The 13,985-nt window shown below is 37.4% G+C and overlaps 1 protein-coding gene across 8 annotated transcripts in view; it reads right to left on the reverse strand.

Moving 5' to 3' along the window:
* Positions 1-205: 205 nt before the first annotated feature.
* Positions 206-13,985, reverse strand: part of FANCC (FA complementation group C) — a 91,464-nt gene continuing 77,684 nt past the window's right edge. For 7 of the 8 annotated variants that reach the window (XM_027808428.2, XM_055699523.1, XM_055699522.1 and 4 more), the window contains 5 exons: positions 10,274-10,349; positions 9,378-9,459; positions 5,469-5,640; positions 2,388-2,588; positions 206-565 (listed from right to left, as the gene is read on the reverse strand). In XM_027808428.2, coding sequence (XP_027664229.2) covers positions 422-565; positions 2,388-2,588; positions 5,469-5,640; positions 9,378-9,459; positions 10,274-10,349 — 675 coding nt within the window. In that variant the 3' untranslated portion in view covers positions 206-421. The remainder of the gene's footprint in view (positions 566-2,387; positions 2,589-5,468; positions 5,641-9,377; positions 9,460-10,273; positions 10,350-13,985) is intronic. The other variant, XM_055699525.1, reaches the window with a different exon arrangement.

Genomic DNA, 13,985 nt, shown 5'->3' on the forward strand with positions numbered 1-13,985 from the left:
CTCATCATTGGTTGTTTCATAAAAGCGGAATTATAGAACAAAACATTTTAGGAACAACTTACCAACCAAGCAATTGCACGCAATTTGCTAATGAAACCATGTGTACTTTAGGATAAAACTGGATTTTCAGCCAGATAAACAACAAGGAGATGAGTGTACTGCTTTCAGTGATGTAGGTGTCTTGTTAAAGGAAGTGCTCAGAACACAATTTTCAAGCATCTTTAATATTTAGTTACGTTCTAAAAGTTTAATATTTCCAAACAAAGTATTATTTTCAAATATATATGAAAGAATTTGGTGTATGCTTACGTAGATATATATTTCTGCCCTTAGTAACCTGCAGTGCAAGACACTGATGAAAGTCTGACACCTGGATAAAAATCTAATCTGTTGGCTTGATAAATAGATGATATGAAAAAATCTAAACTTTCAGTGTTAGTTTTTGAAGAAGTTCATTCAGCAGCTTCACGGCCCTTTGGTTTTTTTCTCCATTATGGTTAATTCTGTATGCAGTACGGATAAGAAGGCTACGCACTTCTTTGCTTGTAGCAGTTGTCTCAGTAATCTGCAGGGAAACAGAGAACATGGGGAATAATTTTATAATTATGTTGCTAAATATACTAAGAATTCTCCATTAATATTTGCAACAAAGCCACAGATTTGTCCCTCAACACTGAACATGTGAGATACTCTGAGTTCAACACCAACTTCTGCCCAAGGCATCTTTTTTCATATGTGTTGGTGGAACTGAGCAATTTCTCTCATATTTAACTGAAACAAACCAAGGGATCAGAAAGTTTTTAAAGGAAACACAAATGGACAGACAGTGTAACCATTTAAAGGTCATGTCCTTAGAAAACAACTAAAAGTACATGAAGATTGTCGGTGAGTTTGGGAAGACAATTCAATCCTGTAAAGTTTTCAAAAGTAAAAATAAAACCCACCCCCAAAAGATGACAAAGTAACAGGAAAAAACCCTAACTTGCAATTTTTGCTGATCAGGAGGGACTTTAGTCCACATGATCTGGTGTATTAATCCCAAGGTTCACTACGCTAACCAGAACCACTGCCGTGCACCACAAGTTGTTTCCACACCATTCAGGCCTTTTTAAATCACATGAAAAACCCAGCTACACATTAATGATTACACAGATCCAGTCAAAATTAATCAGGCCGACACACTCTGACCTACAATACCTCATGACCACCCTACACTGGGGAATATTGGGGAGTTCTGAATGTCAGTTATGTTGCTTTCTATAATCAAGAAATAGCCTTCCAACTCCCTGAATAGGTTTTAAGTAGCAGACCAGTATGTTACAGCATCACTGCTCAACAGCCACACTCCTCAAGAGAAACTAAAGCCAGCAGACTGTAAAATACAACCCTCTTAATTTTATTACATTCTTATGCTAAGAAGAAATTACCATTTGTGAACTTACACGTAAAATGCTTAAACGTAAAATGTTTAAGCCCTTCTTAAACAGAAAAATGTTATGTCTGCTTAGTCAGCCAGAAGCAATAACCACCAAAATAGGTTTCCAGTTCCCTCTGTCATAAAATCAGACTCCTACACATGCCATACACAGATGGAAGAGCATGCTGCTGCTGAAAGGAAGAACTTTTCAGTGCTACAACCACACACTGGCCCTAAACAAGCTTGTGCTTCTTAGAAGAGTACGGGGTTATAGTTAGAGAGGAATAAACTCCTAATCTCATATTGAGATAGCACTGTTTGCCTTGAGAGACACAAACTCATTTCACCATCTGCACCAATATATCTGAAGGCTGTCTTTAACAATAGCAAGATACTGTGGCTTGCCCCCAACATTGTACTCCTCCCCAGCTTTTTCACACCCTAAGTGACGCTCTCCGAGGTCTTTGTTCATTTTTCTCTCAGTTATCACATAATCTTCCTCTCTAGCTTTGCTAAAGCACTGAGCAACAGTAACAATTAGTGACTAGCTGTTTTACATAATGGAAAACAGTGAGAAGACAGTTCCATCACCTCTGCAGCAACTGGATAATTAAAGGAGTGATTTATAACTGGGAAAAGCAAATTGTTTGCACGTGCTATCTATGCCAGGTGTAAATAAATTGTAGGTATCCCTTAACTGCAAGATACTACTCCAAATATTTCTGCAGCTGTATAGTCAGGACAGCAGCCTTTTCAGTGAGATCTTGTCAAGAAGTGTCAAAAGCAGAATCATTTGCACTGTAGCTGAAATAGATATGTAGCAGGTTGGGCATAGTTGCTGTAGTCACATTCTTCTTTAATTCCCTGTGAAGTGTTTTCTCTATTAAGAGATACAAATGTAAATCCAAAATAGCAAAAAAAAAAAAAATTTAAAAATTACTTCAACTGAAAAAAAAGAAGAAACACTTACATGGTAAATACATTCCTGGGCAATCATATGTCCACCAGAAGAAAAAAGCAGAAAGTTGGTAAGAAGATGTGTTACAAGATACTGGTTATGATACTGCCCTGTATCCATTATACTGTATACAGCAGCCTCCAGATCTTTGACAGAGAGGACTGTACAGCTGCAGAGCATCATTAGATGATTGTAGACTGCTTGAGCTTCTACCTGTAGGGAACAATTTCAAAGGACGCAGGATCAGAAAAGAGTAAAGGTCATACCTATGGTATTTTTTCCTTTGGATTTATTCACTAACAGGAAACTGAGACCTTGGCAGAAACTACCCAAACATGAAAAGAGTTTGAATTTAAACAGCAGGGAGAACAGGGAAGGAAGGGCCGTACGCATTTCTTTTACACTGATTCACACACACAGAGGTGGACAGAATGGATTTTTTAACTTTCTTTAGTCTTGCAAATTAAGCAGGCAGGGCGTCAAGCCAGGATTTGACCTTTTTTAATAATAAAAGGAAATGAAGAAAGTCCCTCAGCAGAACATTGTCAGATTTTTGCATTGTGGGAAAAAGAACAGAGACTCCTCAAGGGCTCATTTCAGTATTACTGCTACAAATCAATTAAATTCCCATGCAACCTGACCTTGGCTGATAAAATGTTCTAGCAAGAACACAGTTTTTTCCTTCTTCCTGTGTTGTCCACAGCTTATGTTTTTACCTTTTGAGTTAGCCAATAAAACCTAAGTTTTACTGGGAGTCAAAACCAGAAGATATTGGCACTTACACAATGAAAAAAACCAACAACTATAAGCAACTATTCCAAAAAAACCTAAAAAATTTGTTCATTATATTAAAAATAAACCTAAAAAACTGGTAGAAAAAACGCAAATTAATTAAGTGGAAGGACAATGGAAAAATATACCACTACAGACCACAAGGAAAAGATACCCATTTATCAACCATGTTCACTAGGGCAATTTGTTTCAGTCATTTACCTGATTTTGCCCTGTCCTATAAACAATTCCACATCAAGTAGTCTGAAAAAGCTGCTATTCTTGAATCATGTCCACAGTTACATGTGACGAAACAAATGACACCAAAACCTAAGGCAAAGTAAATGGAATTCTTCAAGATTCTTTAACCCTCTGTGCATCCTGTTCTTGGTGTGCCTCCATCCCATGTGCCTGAGGCTGCAGACTAATAGCAGCAGGCTCTGCTCCATGAGCTCAAGTACCCTAGGAGACTCATCCTTAGTGTCAAAGTTACTATGACCAGCCTCCAGGTTTTTTTCCTCCAGTGTTTCAGTCTAAAGGTATGAAAGGATGCCAACAAATGAATAAATATTGAGGAGCAGAATATTCAGTCCTGAACATATGAGTGAAGTCTAGTGAACAGCAAAAGTAGCCTTTTTCTTCTTTAAACCATTTAAACTCTGTATTCTACTTTTGCTGATATATAAACTGCTACCTAAAGTAAGTAGCAGGTAGACAAAATCTTAAGTAAAGAGTGCACACCCTTCCACACAAAAATATGCTGAATGAAAAGTCATCCAACTTGGCATCTGCCAAAAGTTCCCATCCCATATTAATCCTTAACTGGTGAAAGGTGCAGGGGTTGAGGACGAAACCACTCCATTTGAAAGAGCTAAGAGCTAACCTGCCAAAGGACAAATTAATAGAAAAAGCAAACATCTAACTAGAGGCAGAAGCTTTGCATGAACTGTGAGAATGCTTCTGAAGTAGCCTGACCTGTGGAAAAAAAAAAAAAAAAAAGTCTTACTTAACTACAGAAAAGAATCATAATGAGCTGAAATATTAGACCTCTGGGAACAGATGAGTAACTGCGTGGGCTGTCAGTGGAAAAGCTTTTCTCTCACTAAAATGTGTCATACGTTATGACAGAACAACAAACTGATAGAATACAGGACACACAGGGAGATGATTTTATATACAGGACAATGTGATTTCATTCTGTGGTGCTGGAGTTAGAACAATATTTCCTACATAGATCTGCACTATTTTCCTTCAGCTTCATTCACTCACATTTATTGCTTGGGTATTTCCTTCTTTCCCAAAACATGCATTCTAAAACCTGCCCTGGTTTCTATACTTCACTGTAGCTCTAACCTATCTCCGCTCAGCCAACATCCCACTTGACTCCCAGACCATAAGAAATTAAAGAGAAAAAAAATGAAAAGTGATTGGGAAGTGAACTTGGCATTTGCAGTGCCATCTGGGTGGCAGAAGGGGAAGGGAAGGAAATAAAATGTTGCAGAACTCTGGTGTACATGGACCATTAGAGGTCAAATGAAAGTTTTTCTAGCACGGTGTACTGAGCTGTATTTTTAAACCAAACAGAATCCATTTTCAAATTAAAGAAAACTAGAGATGCTGCAGCCAAATTTTGAATCTGGGCTTTGTAGATCAGATTGCTTGGGCTAGTTCAAGCTTGCATAATAGGCCTAAATTAAAGGCTTTCATGTACTTCCATGCACACATAGACATGCAGCACTCTTCATGCAGTACAGTGTGTGAGGTCAGAACACTGCTTCCTTCTGTTAGAAACGGAGAGTATGGGCAGACAACACACTTGTTGCAATCTTGTACATGGCAAAAATCTGTAAAGATACATTAGAGAAACTAGAATACATGGGCAAGGTTAGTATTCAGGGCTGTGTCCGAAAATAATCTTTACAGCTTCCACTGTTGTCGCGATATCTCTTGTTTCCTTCTCAGAAGGTGCCATAACACAGGAATGCTGAATTCTGCCAGAGTGATTTAAAAAATACCATTCCTAGAGTAGTTTTACTTGTGTTAAAAGCACCCAAGTTATCCAAAAGAAAGCCAAGAAGGTGCTAATCTATATAATATAATCTAAAAAGAGGAAAAGTGTTTTCTAAACATCACCAAGAAAATTGACCAAAATTATCTTTCAACTTCTTCACTGTAACACAATTCCCAGAAGACCTTGTAAAGCCAATACCTTCACCAGTGTAAACCTTTCATTTTTCTAGTTTGTACTATTTGTTTTATAGCAATAAGATATAAGCAAACTATTGACTGCTTATCGCTGCTTACTATCTGTACATTACCCACCGTTGTTTGAGTCCTTTGTTGATTTTCATTCTGAGGACAGTAGTAAAATGCCAGCAGCCACAGCAAAGCATCCGGTTCTACAGCACCCTTCAGTAATTCTTCTGCCGCAATATCCAGCCACTCCCCAAAATGAGCAACCAAAAACCAGATTTCAAAAAGGTCAGCAAGAGAACTGGAAAATAACAAAGATACGATTAAGTATGTCTTGTTATATAACATTTTAAAATGTCTTAACTGCAAAAGGTGCAGGCATGGAAATAAAAATCCTTAAACTACTCTTCAAATAAAAATCCTTAAACTACTCTTCAATAGGTAATGCCTTACCTGCTAAGCATACGGCCATATAATACTCAATTAGCTGCAGTCACAACCAAATGATACCCAGTGCCACTCACCGATTAACTTTGTCAGTAGAACAGACTATCCATTACACCATTTTCTAATAAACTGTGACACTATACTATGTATTAAAATACACATCATAAAATTAAACCTTATCATTTATACTCTCTAGTTAAAGGACTTTCAAAACTTTAAATCACACCTTAAAAGTTGTATTCTAACATACTGTTGCCTTATATTGTATTCCAGTTTCTCTCTTTGCTTTCCAGGGTTACTTTTTGGTTTTTGGTAATTCATGAGGTGCATGTTTTTTGGTAATTCATGAGGAATTACATTTAGATGGACTAAATATAAAGTGTTTAATGTTACTCATCTCTTGACTTACAATTCAGGTCCTCTTTAATGAAAATTTTGAAGATATTTACAACTGGGTTACTGCAGTAAGAAAAAGAAAGGAGAGAATGGGCCTCATCTCATCTCTACAATTTCTTACATGTACTTTTCTGAAGCTAAGACTGAAGAATAGAGAAATAATGGAGAGAGGCAAATTAATGGTAGGTGTCTCCAAAGAAAAAACTCAAACTGTGTGTGGATGCAAGGACAGACAGATAAATCGAAGGCTGTTAAGACACAGGAACTTAAACTTAATTCCTATTAAGTTAAGAAAAACCTCTAATTCTTCAAGCTTTTGCTAATGTTTTACTCCTGGGGACTCCAAGAACTGCTGTGCCACCTTTCCCAGGAAACTCTAAGAGGTCTTAGAAATTTCAGGAGCTGATAAAGTTGTCTGATACCATCACATCATCTAGGGAACATGACAAGGTCTTAGTTGGAATAAACTGCTTTATCTTTACAACCTTCTGAAGAGGTGGGAGACACAGTTCTATGGATGAAGATGTGGTGTGTGCAGATAGTATTCTACGTCTGGAGTATATTGGTGATGTTGTCTATAGGTGTCACAGAAATTACTGAACCTGTAAATGATATTGTCTATATGCCACAGAATCTCAGGGTCTCAAAATCTTATTCCTAGGATACAAATCCACCACAGCAGTATTTTTGGATAAGCATGCTCACCAAGATCGGATACAAGAGATTTACATAGACTTACAGAGAGAAAGTAGAGTACTGAGGTGACCGCTATAAAGGCCACCATTGCTGATATTCCACAGCTTTCGGAGGGGCAGCAGCATGGCTCAGGCTGTGAGGAACTATGTATGACATAATGTATGACAAAATCTGAGACTAAAAATGCTTAGCTAAAGGAATAGCATACTAGAATCTGGACATGCAATGTTAAAAACCTTTGAAAAAACAAACGTGATAATTATCTAGGACAACAGCCCTCCCTCAGCAAAATAATTTACTTATCTGACCATAATTGAATGCTGTGACAACCTAAGTGGATAGGCTAGCTCTGAAACCCAGTGATTTACAATCAAAGGAGGAATTAAATTAAATTAAATTAAAAGTTAACTACTAAGGACAAATAAATATACTTAGGGTAGATTGACAGTATTTATGACTGGAAATGTTCATAGCTCAAAGGGTAAATAAAAGTCCTTAGACTTTAAGGATTAAACTAATTTTAACAGGTACTTAGCAGAACAGAAATTAATTCTTGCTAAGACAGCCTAGGCACCACTGCACTTACAACTCACAGTAACTTCCTTGTACCATCACAATGTCTGGTTGGAATTGTGTGCTTCCCACTTCTGTCCCTACTGTTGTTTCTGCCTCCTACTCTGTAGTGGCACCTATGTCAACTGCTCCACTTTGATTGCCAAAAGTGGCCCTTCACTTTTTCTGGGACATCCCCACACAAAATGTACATCAGTTGATTTCTGGTTTAAAATGTCACATAACATTTACTGTTCACTGAGAGTACTACATAAAATAATAAATAATGGCACAGAAGAAATCTGTTGATTAGAACTACACAGAAAGCACCTTGCTGTAAGACTTAGATTTGGTGTAAAATAAAACCATTGAAAAACAAGCTATATAAACAGAGAGCACCGACTATAAGAAGTAAGAGGATATCCTGTATAGTAGTATTTTTTGCTCCTTTGTTAATCTTATTAAGTAGAAAGGATGCAGAATCAGGAATAAAGCAATGAAAGAAAATTGAATACAGTTTCCTCATGGATATTAGTATTTAAAAACTTAAGCCAGATCCACTTTCTTCATAACTGAGAGGGGTTTGGTATAAAACATAATTGTTGCATGAGTTCTAAAGGAAGTAAGAAGATATTCTGGGAAGTATAATACTATTTAACCTAGTGTATTATCAAAGCAAAGAGGGAAAAAGACAACAGAAGCCAAGAAAGGGCTAGGCCACAAAAGGAGAACAGGCATGCTTCTATTATTGTAACACATTATGATGGATGATATTTGCTTTATTTGTTTGTTCTAAGGTTGAATTATGTGTTCTTTTAACAAGCCAGGGTCAGGTCACACTCCAAGGGCGGAAAGGTTTTACAGACTTCAAGGATGAACAGTGAGACACAGCACTGAACTGCAGCTTGTACAGAAAGTGAGAAGCTGCCAGCAGACAGTCTGGCCTCAGAGGGAACAGCAAAAAGCTTTTTTCTGCCACTCAACAACAAAAATAAAAGCCTCCATGAGTTACCTGAAACCAAGCATAGTTACAGTATCTGTCTTCCAGGACACAGGGGGACAGTTGGGTATCTTTGTTTTGCAAGTCTATCTGGCCTAGGCATTCTATGTCTCTATTTAAATATTTCATGTTTTAAATAAAAAATAAATTGGTTTATTTTAATTTAAAAACTGTTCAACACTCTTTGAAAAGCTGTCTTGGAACAGAGGAAGACTCACATCCAAAGCTCTAGCCGAGCCAGGTCTTGTCACACACCTGGATAAGAAAGATTTGCAGGGCAGAAACAGATAGAGATGTATCTTACTTCATTCTTTTCATATAGTCCTACAGCATCTACTACCAAAGCAGAATTTGTGTAGACAAACACCATCAGTCATTATAACAAGTATTTGGACAAAAAAAGCTAAGGGCAACAGGTCAGAGACATGGGGTGTCAGCTCAAAGAGTAATAAGGCAAAAAATGGTAATGCAATCTAGCAGTATCTAGAAAAAAAAAAATCAAGTTGAGTTTGGATGTTTACAAAGCCTGCAGAAAGCTAATACAAGCTCCTTCATAAAACACTACCACTCACAACAGGCTCTTTCCAATACTAGCTGCTTTTTTTTGACTGGAAAAGTTCTCTTGTTATTGAATCCAGAATCGGTTTTAAAAGTTTTGGGGGAGAAATGGGAGAGTAAGCAAGTAGGCATTTCTGGTACAGAGCTAGCTATTTGTTGAAATGAAAGGAACAAGGAGATTCTGTTTACTCAGAGGCTTATTGGTCAGGTCTATAGGTGCTACAAAAGTTCAGATTCAATTAGTCTAAGTCCTATTCTTTAAAACAAAGCTCTATTTAAAGATTAACAAGAAAATGATGAAATGCAGCCACTAAAGTCTTCAAATAACATGATTTTCACAAAATAACATATGCAAAGGACAAAAGGTTAGAAAATATAATACTGCTTACCTTATGTTTTTATCTTCTACTAAAGCTTTGAGCATATCTGAAATATGTTTCAAGTGTTGAGACCAGTGTGTAGCTGGCACTTCTGAGGAGGAAGGATGAAAACAAAACTTAAAATTCTACTTTGTCCAACTAGAACAGAACAGTGAGATTAACCATATTAAGTTAGCATTAAAACTTGTGCAACTTGATACAGATATCAGCATTTAAAATTTCATTTTTAAATTTCCCAGTTTTCATCAATAGCTATTACTATGTTTCTTAGAACATTTCATTGAGAAAGCAATGTGAGGAAGTATAGCTAGGAATATTCAAATGAGGCTGATGTACACTTGTGTAAACACTACCTCAATATAAATATATTATGAGTGGTCTCAGAGGATCTTATACTGAGCTGAAATTATTGCTCATGAAAAACTGTACTATACTGAGCAGTGCTTTCTTCATGTATAAAAATGGGAAACCTGAAAATAAAATTAGGTTTGCAATCTGAAGTATAAGCAGAATTCAAGCTTCAGAGACAAATGGCAAGGCTATTTCTTGTAATGTAGATATGAACATTTTCATAACGACAATTCCTAATATTATAAGGTAAGAATATTTAGCATTTTTACAAGCTCAGTAACTTATCTTCATTCCTACAAAATTATGCACTCTTTCTTTGTTATTCACTTCTGGTTTAGTTTTCTTTAAGGTTACATTTGTATTATTGTTACATAAGAATTAGATGTTCCTGAAAAAAAATACATTAAAAGAATATTATTAAAATTGCTAAGTCAACACATCCCATTTAGGAAGTGGCAAAATTTTATCCTCATCCCTTTTAAAGTTATTTTTAAGACATATATACAGAAAACGCAGGTTGGCAAATGCTGCAAATACTTCATGAAGACACTTACCAAAAGGACGTCTCAGTAAAGCTGTTACAAGAGGCTGGTGATGGTAAGGGAAGTAGGCCTTCAGTGGAAATTTATGCTAAGAAACAGAATTATTATTTTAAGAGCTTTCTGGTCAGTTTTTAAAACAAACCCACAGTGAACAATCTCTTCTAAGGTAGTAATTAACAATACAGACTGAAGCGAGAGAACATAAAAGTAACTCTACACTTAGTTCAGGGAAATTGCATAAAGAAAGAAGGGGGATATTTAGAAAAAGCTTGCTTAGAAAGAAGAAAAATATGGATTTTTAAAATACATGTATTAAAAAGGGTGCAGAGTATGAAGAAAATTCCATCTTAATATTCTTGAGTTTTTTCCCTCTTATCACAAGTCTTCACACTTAAAATGCAGAGGTTAAAAGCGATGCTAATTAGTTTAATTTCATTTTCCAGTGCAAACAGGTTCATATTAAACAAAGAACTAGTAACATCTACATAATCTGAGGCTGTGATGTAGATTATTGCCTTCTGTTCAAACATGAACACCTAAAATTCTTAGGATCTGATTCAGTACACGGTGGAGTAGTCACAGATAACAGACTTGTCCTCTGTTTATCTGGGTGCATGCTATTTGTATGCCATGAACATTGCTGCTTGTCTAACTGGGACTACCAGCAGCATACCTTCAATCTTTTTGCTCTGCAAACATCTACTACAGGCATGTCTAATGTGTAGCATGCATGTGCAAGTGCAATATGAACTCCCTTTGAGGTGGCCTGAAAACTGTTCAAATGGCCAGGCCCAGAGGGCAGTGATCATTGACACGAAGTCTAGCTAGAGCCAGTAACTACTGGTGTACCCCACGGGTCAATACTAGGTCCAGTTCTATTTAACACCTTCATTACTGATCTGGATGATAAGGCAGGGTGTTCCCTCAGCAAGCCTGCTGATGACACAAAACTGGGAGAAGGTCCTTGACAGGATGGAGAAATGGTCTGACAGGAACCTCATGAACTTCAACAAGGAGAAAGTATGAAGTCCTGCACCTGGAAAAGAACAATCCCAGGCAGCAGCACATTCTGGAAGCCAACTAGTTGGAAAGCAGTTTTGCAGAAAAGCACCTTGGGGTCCTGGTGGGCAACAAGTTGAACATAAGCCAGCAATGTGCCCTTGCTGCCAGAAAAGGCAGCAAATGTATCTTGAGCTGCATTAAGCAAAGGGTTGGCAGCAGGTCGAGAGAGCTGATCCTTCCACTCTCCTCAGCTCCGGTGAGCAGCCACTCAGCAGCCAAACCTGGAGTACTATGTCTGTTTCTAGGTCCTCAGTACAAGAGAGACGTGAACTTCCCCGAGAGAGTTCAAGAAAGGGCCACAAGGATGATTAACAGGCTGGAGCACCTGTCGTATGAGGGAAGGTGGAGAGAGCCTGGAAAAGAGAAGGCTTAAAGGCCATCTTATCAATGTCTGTAAATACCTGAAGGGTGGGTGCGAAGAAGATGGAGCTAGGCTCTCTTCAGTGGTGCCTAGTAACAGGACCAGAGGCAACAGCCACAAACTGAAATACAGGAGTTCCCATTCGAATATCAAAAAATATTTTTCCCTTTTTTTACTGTGAAAGTGATTGAGCACTAGCACATGTTGCCCAAAGAGGTTCCTGAGTCTCAGTCCTCGGAGATACTCAAAAGCCAACTGGACATGGTCCTGGGTGACTGGTTCTAGGTGGCCCTGCTTGATCTGGGGGGTTGGACAAGGTGACCTCCAGAGGTCCCTTCCAACCTCACCCACTCTATGAGTCTATCATTTCAGTCTTCAAGTCTCCACACCAATGACCTTAGACCTTCTGTCTCCTTTCTTTAGGAATAATAGACTATTTAGCAAATATATAATCTCTCAACACACAGATGGGGAACACAGACTCTACAAAATGTGATAAATTTTTAAATCCAACAGATTTAAAGACCTTATTTAGTAACTCATTTCCTTTGGATATACATGCATGCATCTTATAAACAAAGGGAATGACACATTCTCTATTAATTTTTTTGTTCTGTAAAAACAGGTAATTGAAATTAAAGCACACTAATATATACAGTATTATCAGACAGTCTGTTTATCACCGGTATGGTAAGATTCTAAAAGTCTACTTGTCAAGTGAAATTACATTAATCAAAAAATAATAATCCCTATACTAAATTATGCATGTACTCAATTAGCTTGCACCAAAAATCCCCATGAAAAATGGACTTTTCACACAGTTAGTAGTAGCCAAGAAAACCAACAGCATGTTACATATGAGAACAGCACTGTAAAGTAAGTGAAAATCCGTTTTCAGCATACTGTTTAAGCAAAGCAAAAAAGTTTGCATCCCATCATACAAACACAGTATTTTAGACAGTTCCTTCCTTACATAAGCCATCACAAAGTGCACAACAAGGTATAAAGAGACAGAACGAGTCTGGATGTGGCTGGTTATAACAATGGCTACGATGTATACCAGGAAACAAAATTTTAAGCTGGCTTAAAATATTTATCCAGCTATTTAGAAGAAAATTCTCAGGTGAAAACTGAAAATTAAAAAAAAAAATTAAAAGAAAAACTGACAATTTTGAAATGATCAAGGGAAAATAACCCTGGAGGAAATTATAATTTCGATCAAATAAAACCATGAACATTAAGTTCATGAATTCACAAGCAACATGACCCAAATATCCTTAGGTCAGTTTTCATCACAAACTTGAAGAAAATCTGCTTGTACAAAGCATGGAAAAGATTATCCCAACAGTGATCTCAGTACACCCATTCTTAAATTTCTTATTCAATGACTACAGAAATGGTCTTTTTCTTAAGCAGGTTTAAACCCTATGTTCCATTTATACCTTTTTCAGTCTCCCAAAACAAGACTACTCCTAAACCCTGCAGCACTGTTTTTTCACACTCCTTAGCTTTTTTCTGCCCCTGCCCAATCTTGTTCTCGCTAAATGGTCTACAAAGCTTTTAGAAAAGACAGCTATTTCTGACCAGTGTCATACTGCAACAGAGAATCGTTCTCCTCCTACCTTGCAAACCTGTGCAACTACCAGATATGACCTGGTTCTTCTGAATATTTTGTGGACACATCTTTTTGCCTAGCCTTTTTTCAATTAACTATACTATATATTCCTAAGTTCTTAGATGACCCAGCTAGAACCCTCTTCATCTTCCGTCATTAATAATTTTAGCATTCCTCTGTAAAATGCTAATGAAGCACATTGTGTCCCGCCAAGATACCACAAAGATGGGTGTCTTATGAACGTATGTAATATTGGTATGACAAAAAATACGATGACTGATTTAAACGAAGTTTAGGAAGCACTCTGTGCCTGCATTTTGGTATGCCAACTGTTAGTTAACATTATAGTAGATTCATAAACTGTGAAACAAGCAATTTTGAATTCTAATATTGAAGACAACACCTTAATTAGAGGCCCATGAATTAAACCGTATACAAGTAAAGTAGAGGAAACTTAAAATTTAAAACCACTTCAAAAAAATGGGCAATAGTCATGTCACAATGCCAGCAGGTGAAGGACTTTCACCCTGAAACAAACGCATCCCCTGCACAACAGGATTAGCTCTTGGGTGTCTGATGGGTGTAGAATCTTTGCCTGTGTTCTCCACCCAGTCACCCCCACCTGGGGCTACACAGCGTGCTGCTGCCATGCAGTCAGAGTGGCATTAAATTAACATGCACAGCAC

Source organism: Falco cherrug, chromosome Z, assembly GCF_023634085.1.
Source record: "Falco cherrug isolate bFalChe1 chromosome Z, bFalChe1.pri, whole genome shotgun sequence".
Lineage (NCBI taxonomy): Eukaryota > Metazoa > Chordata > Aves > Falconiformes > Falconidae > Falco > Falco cherrug.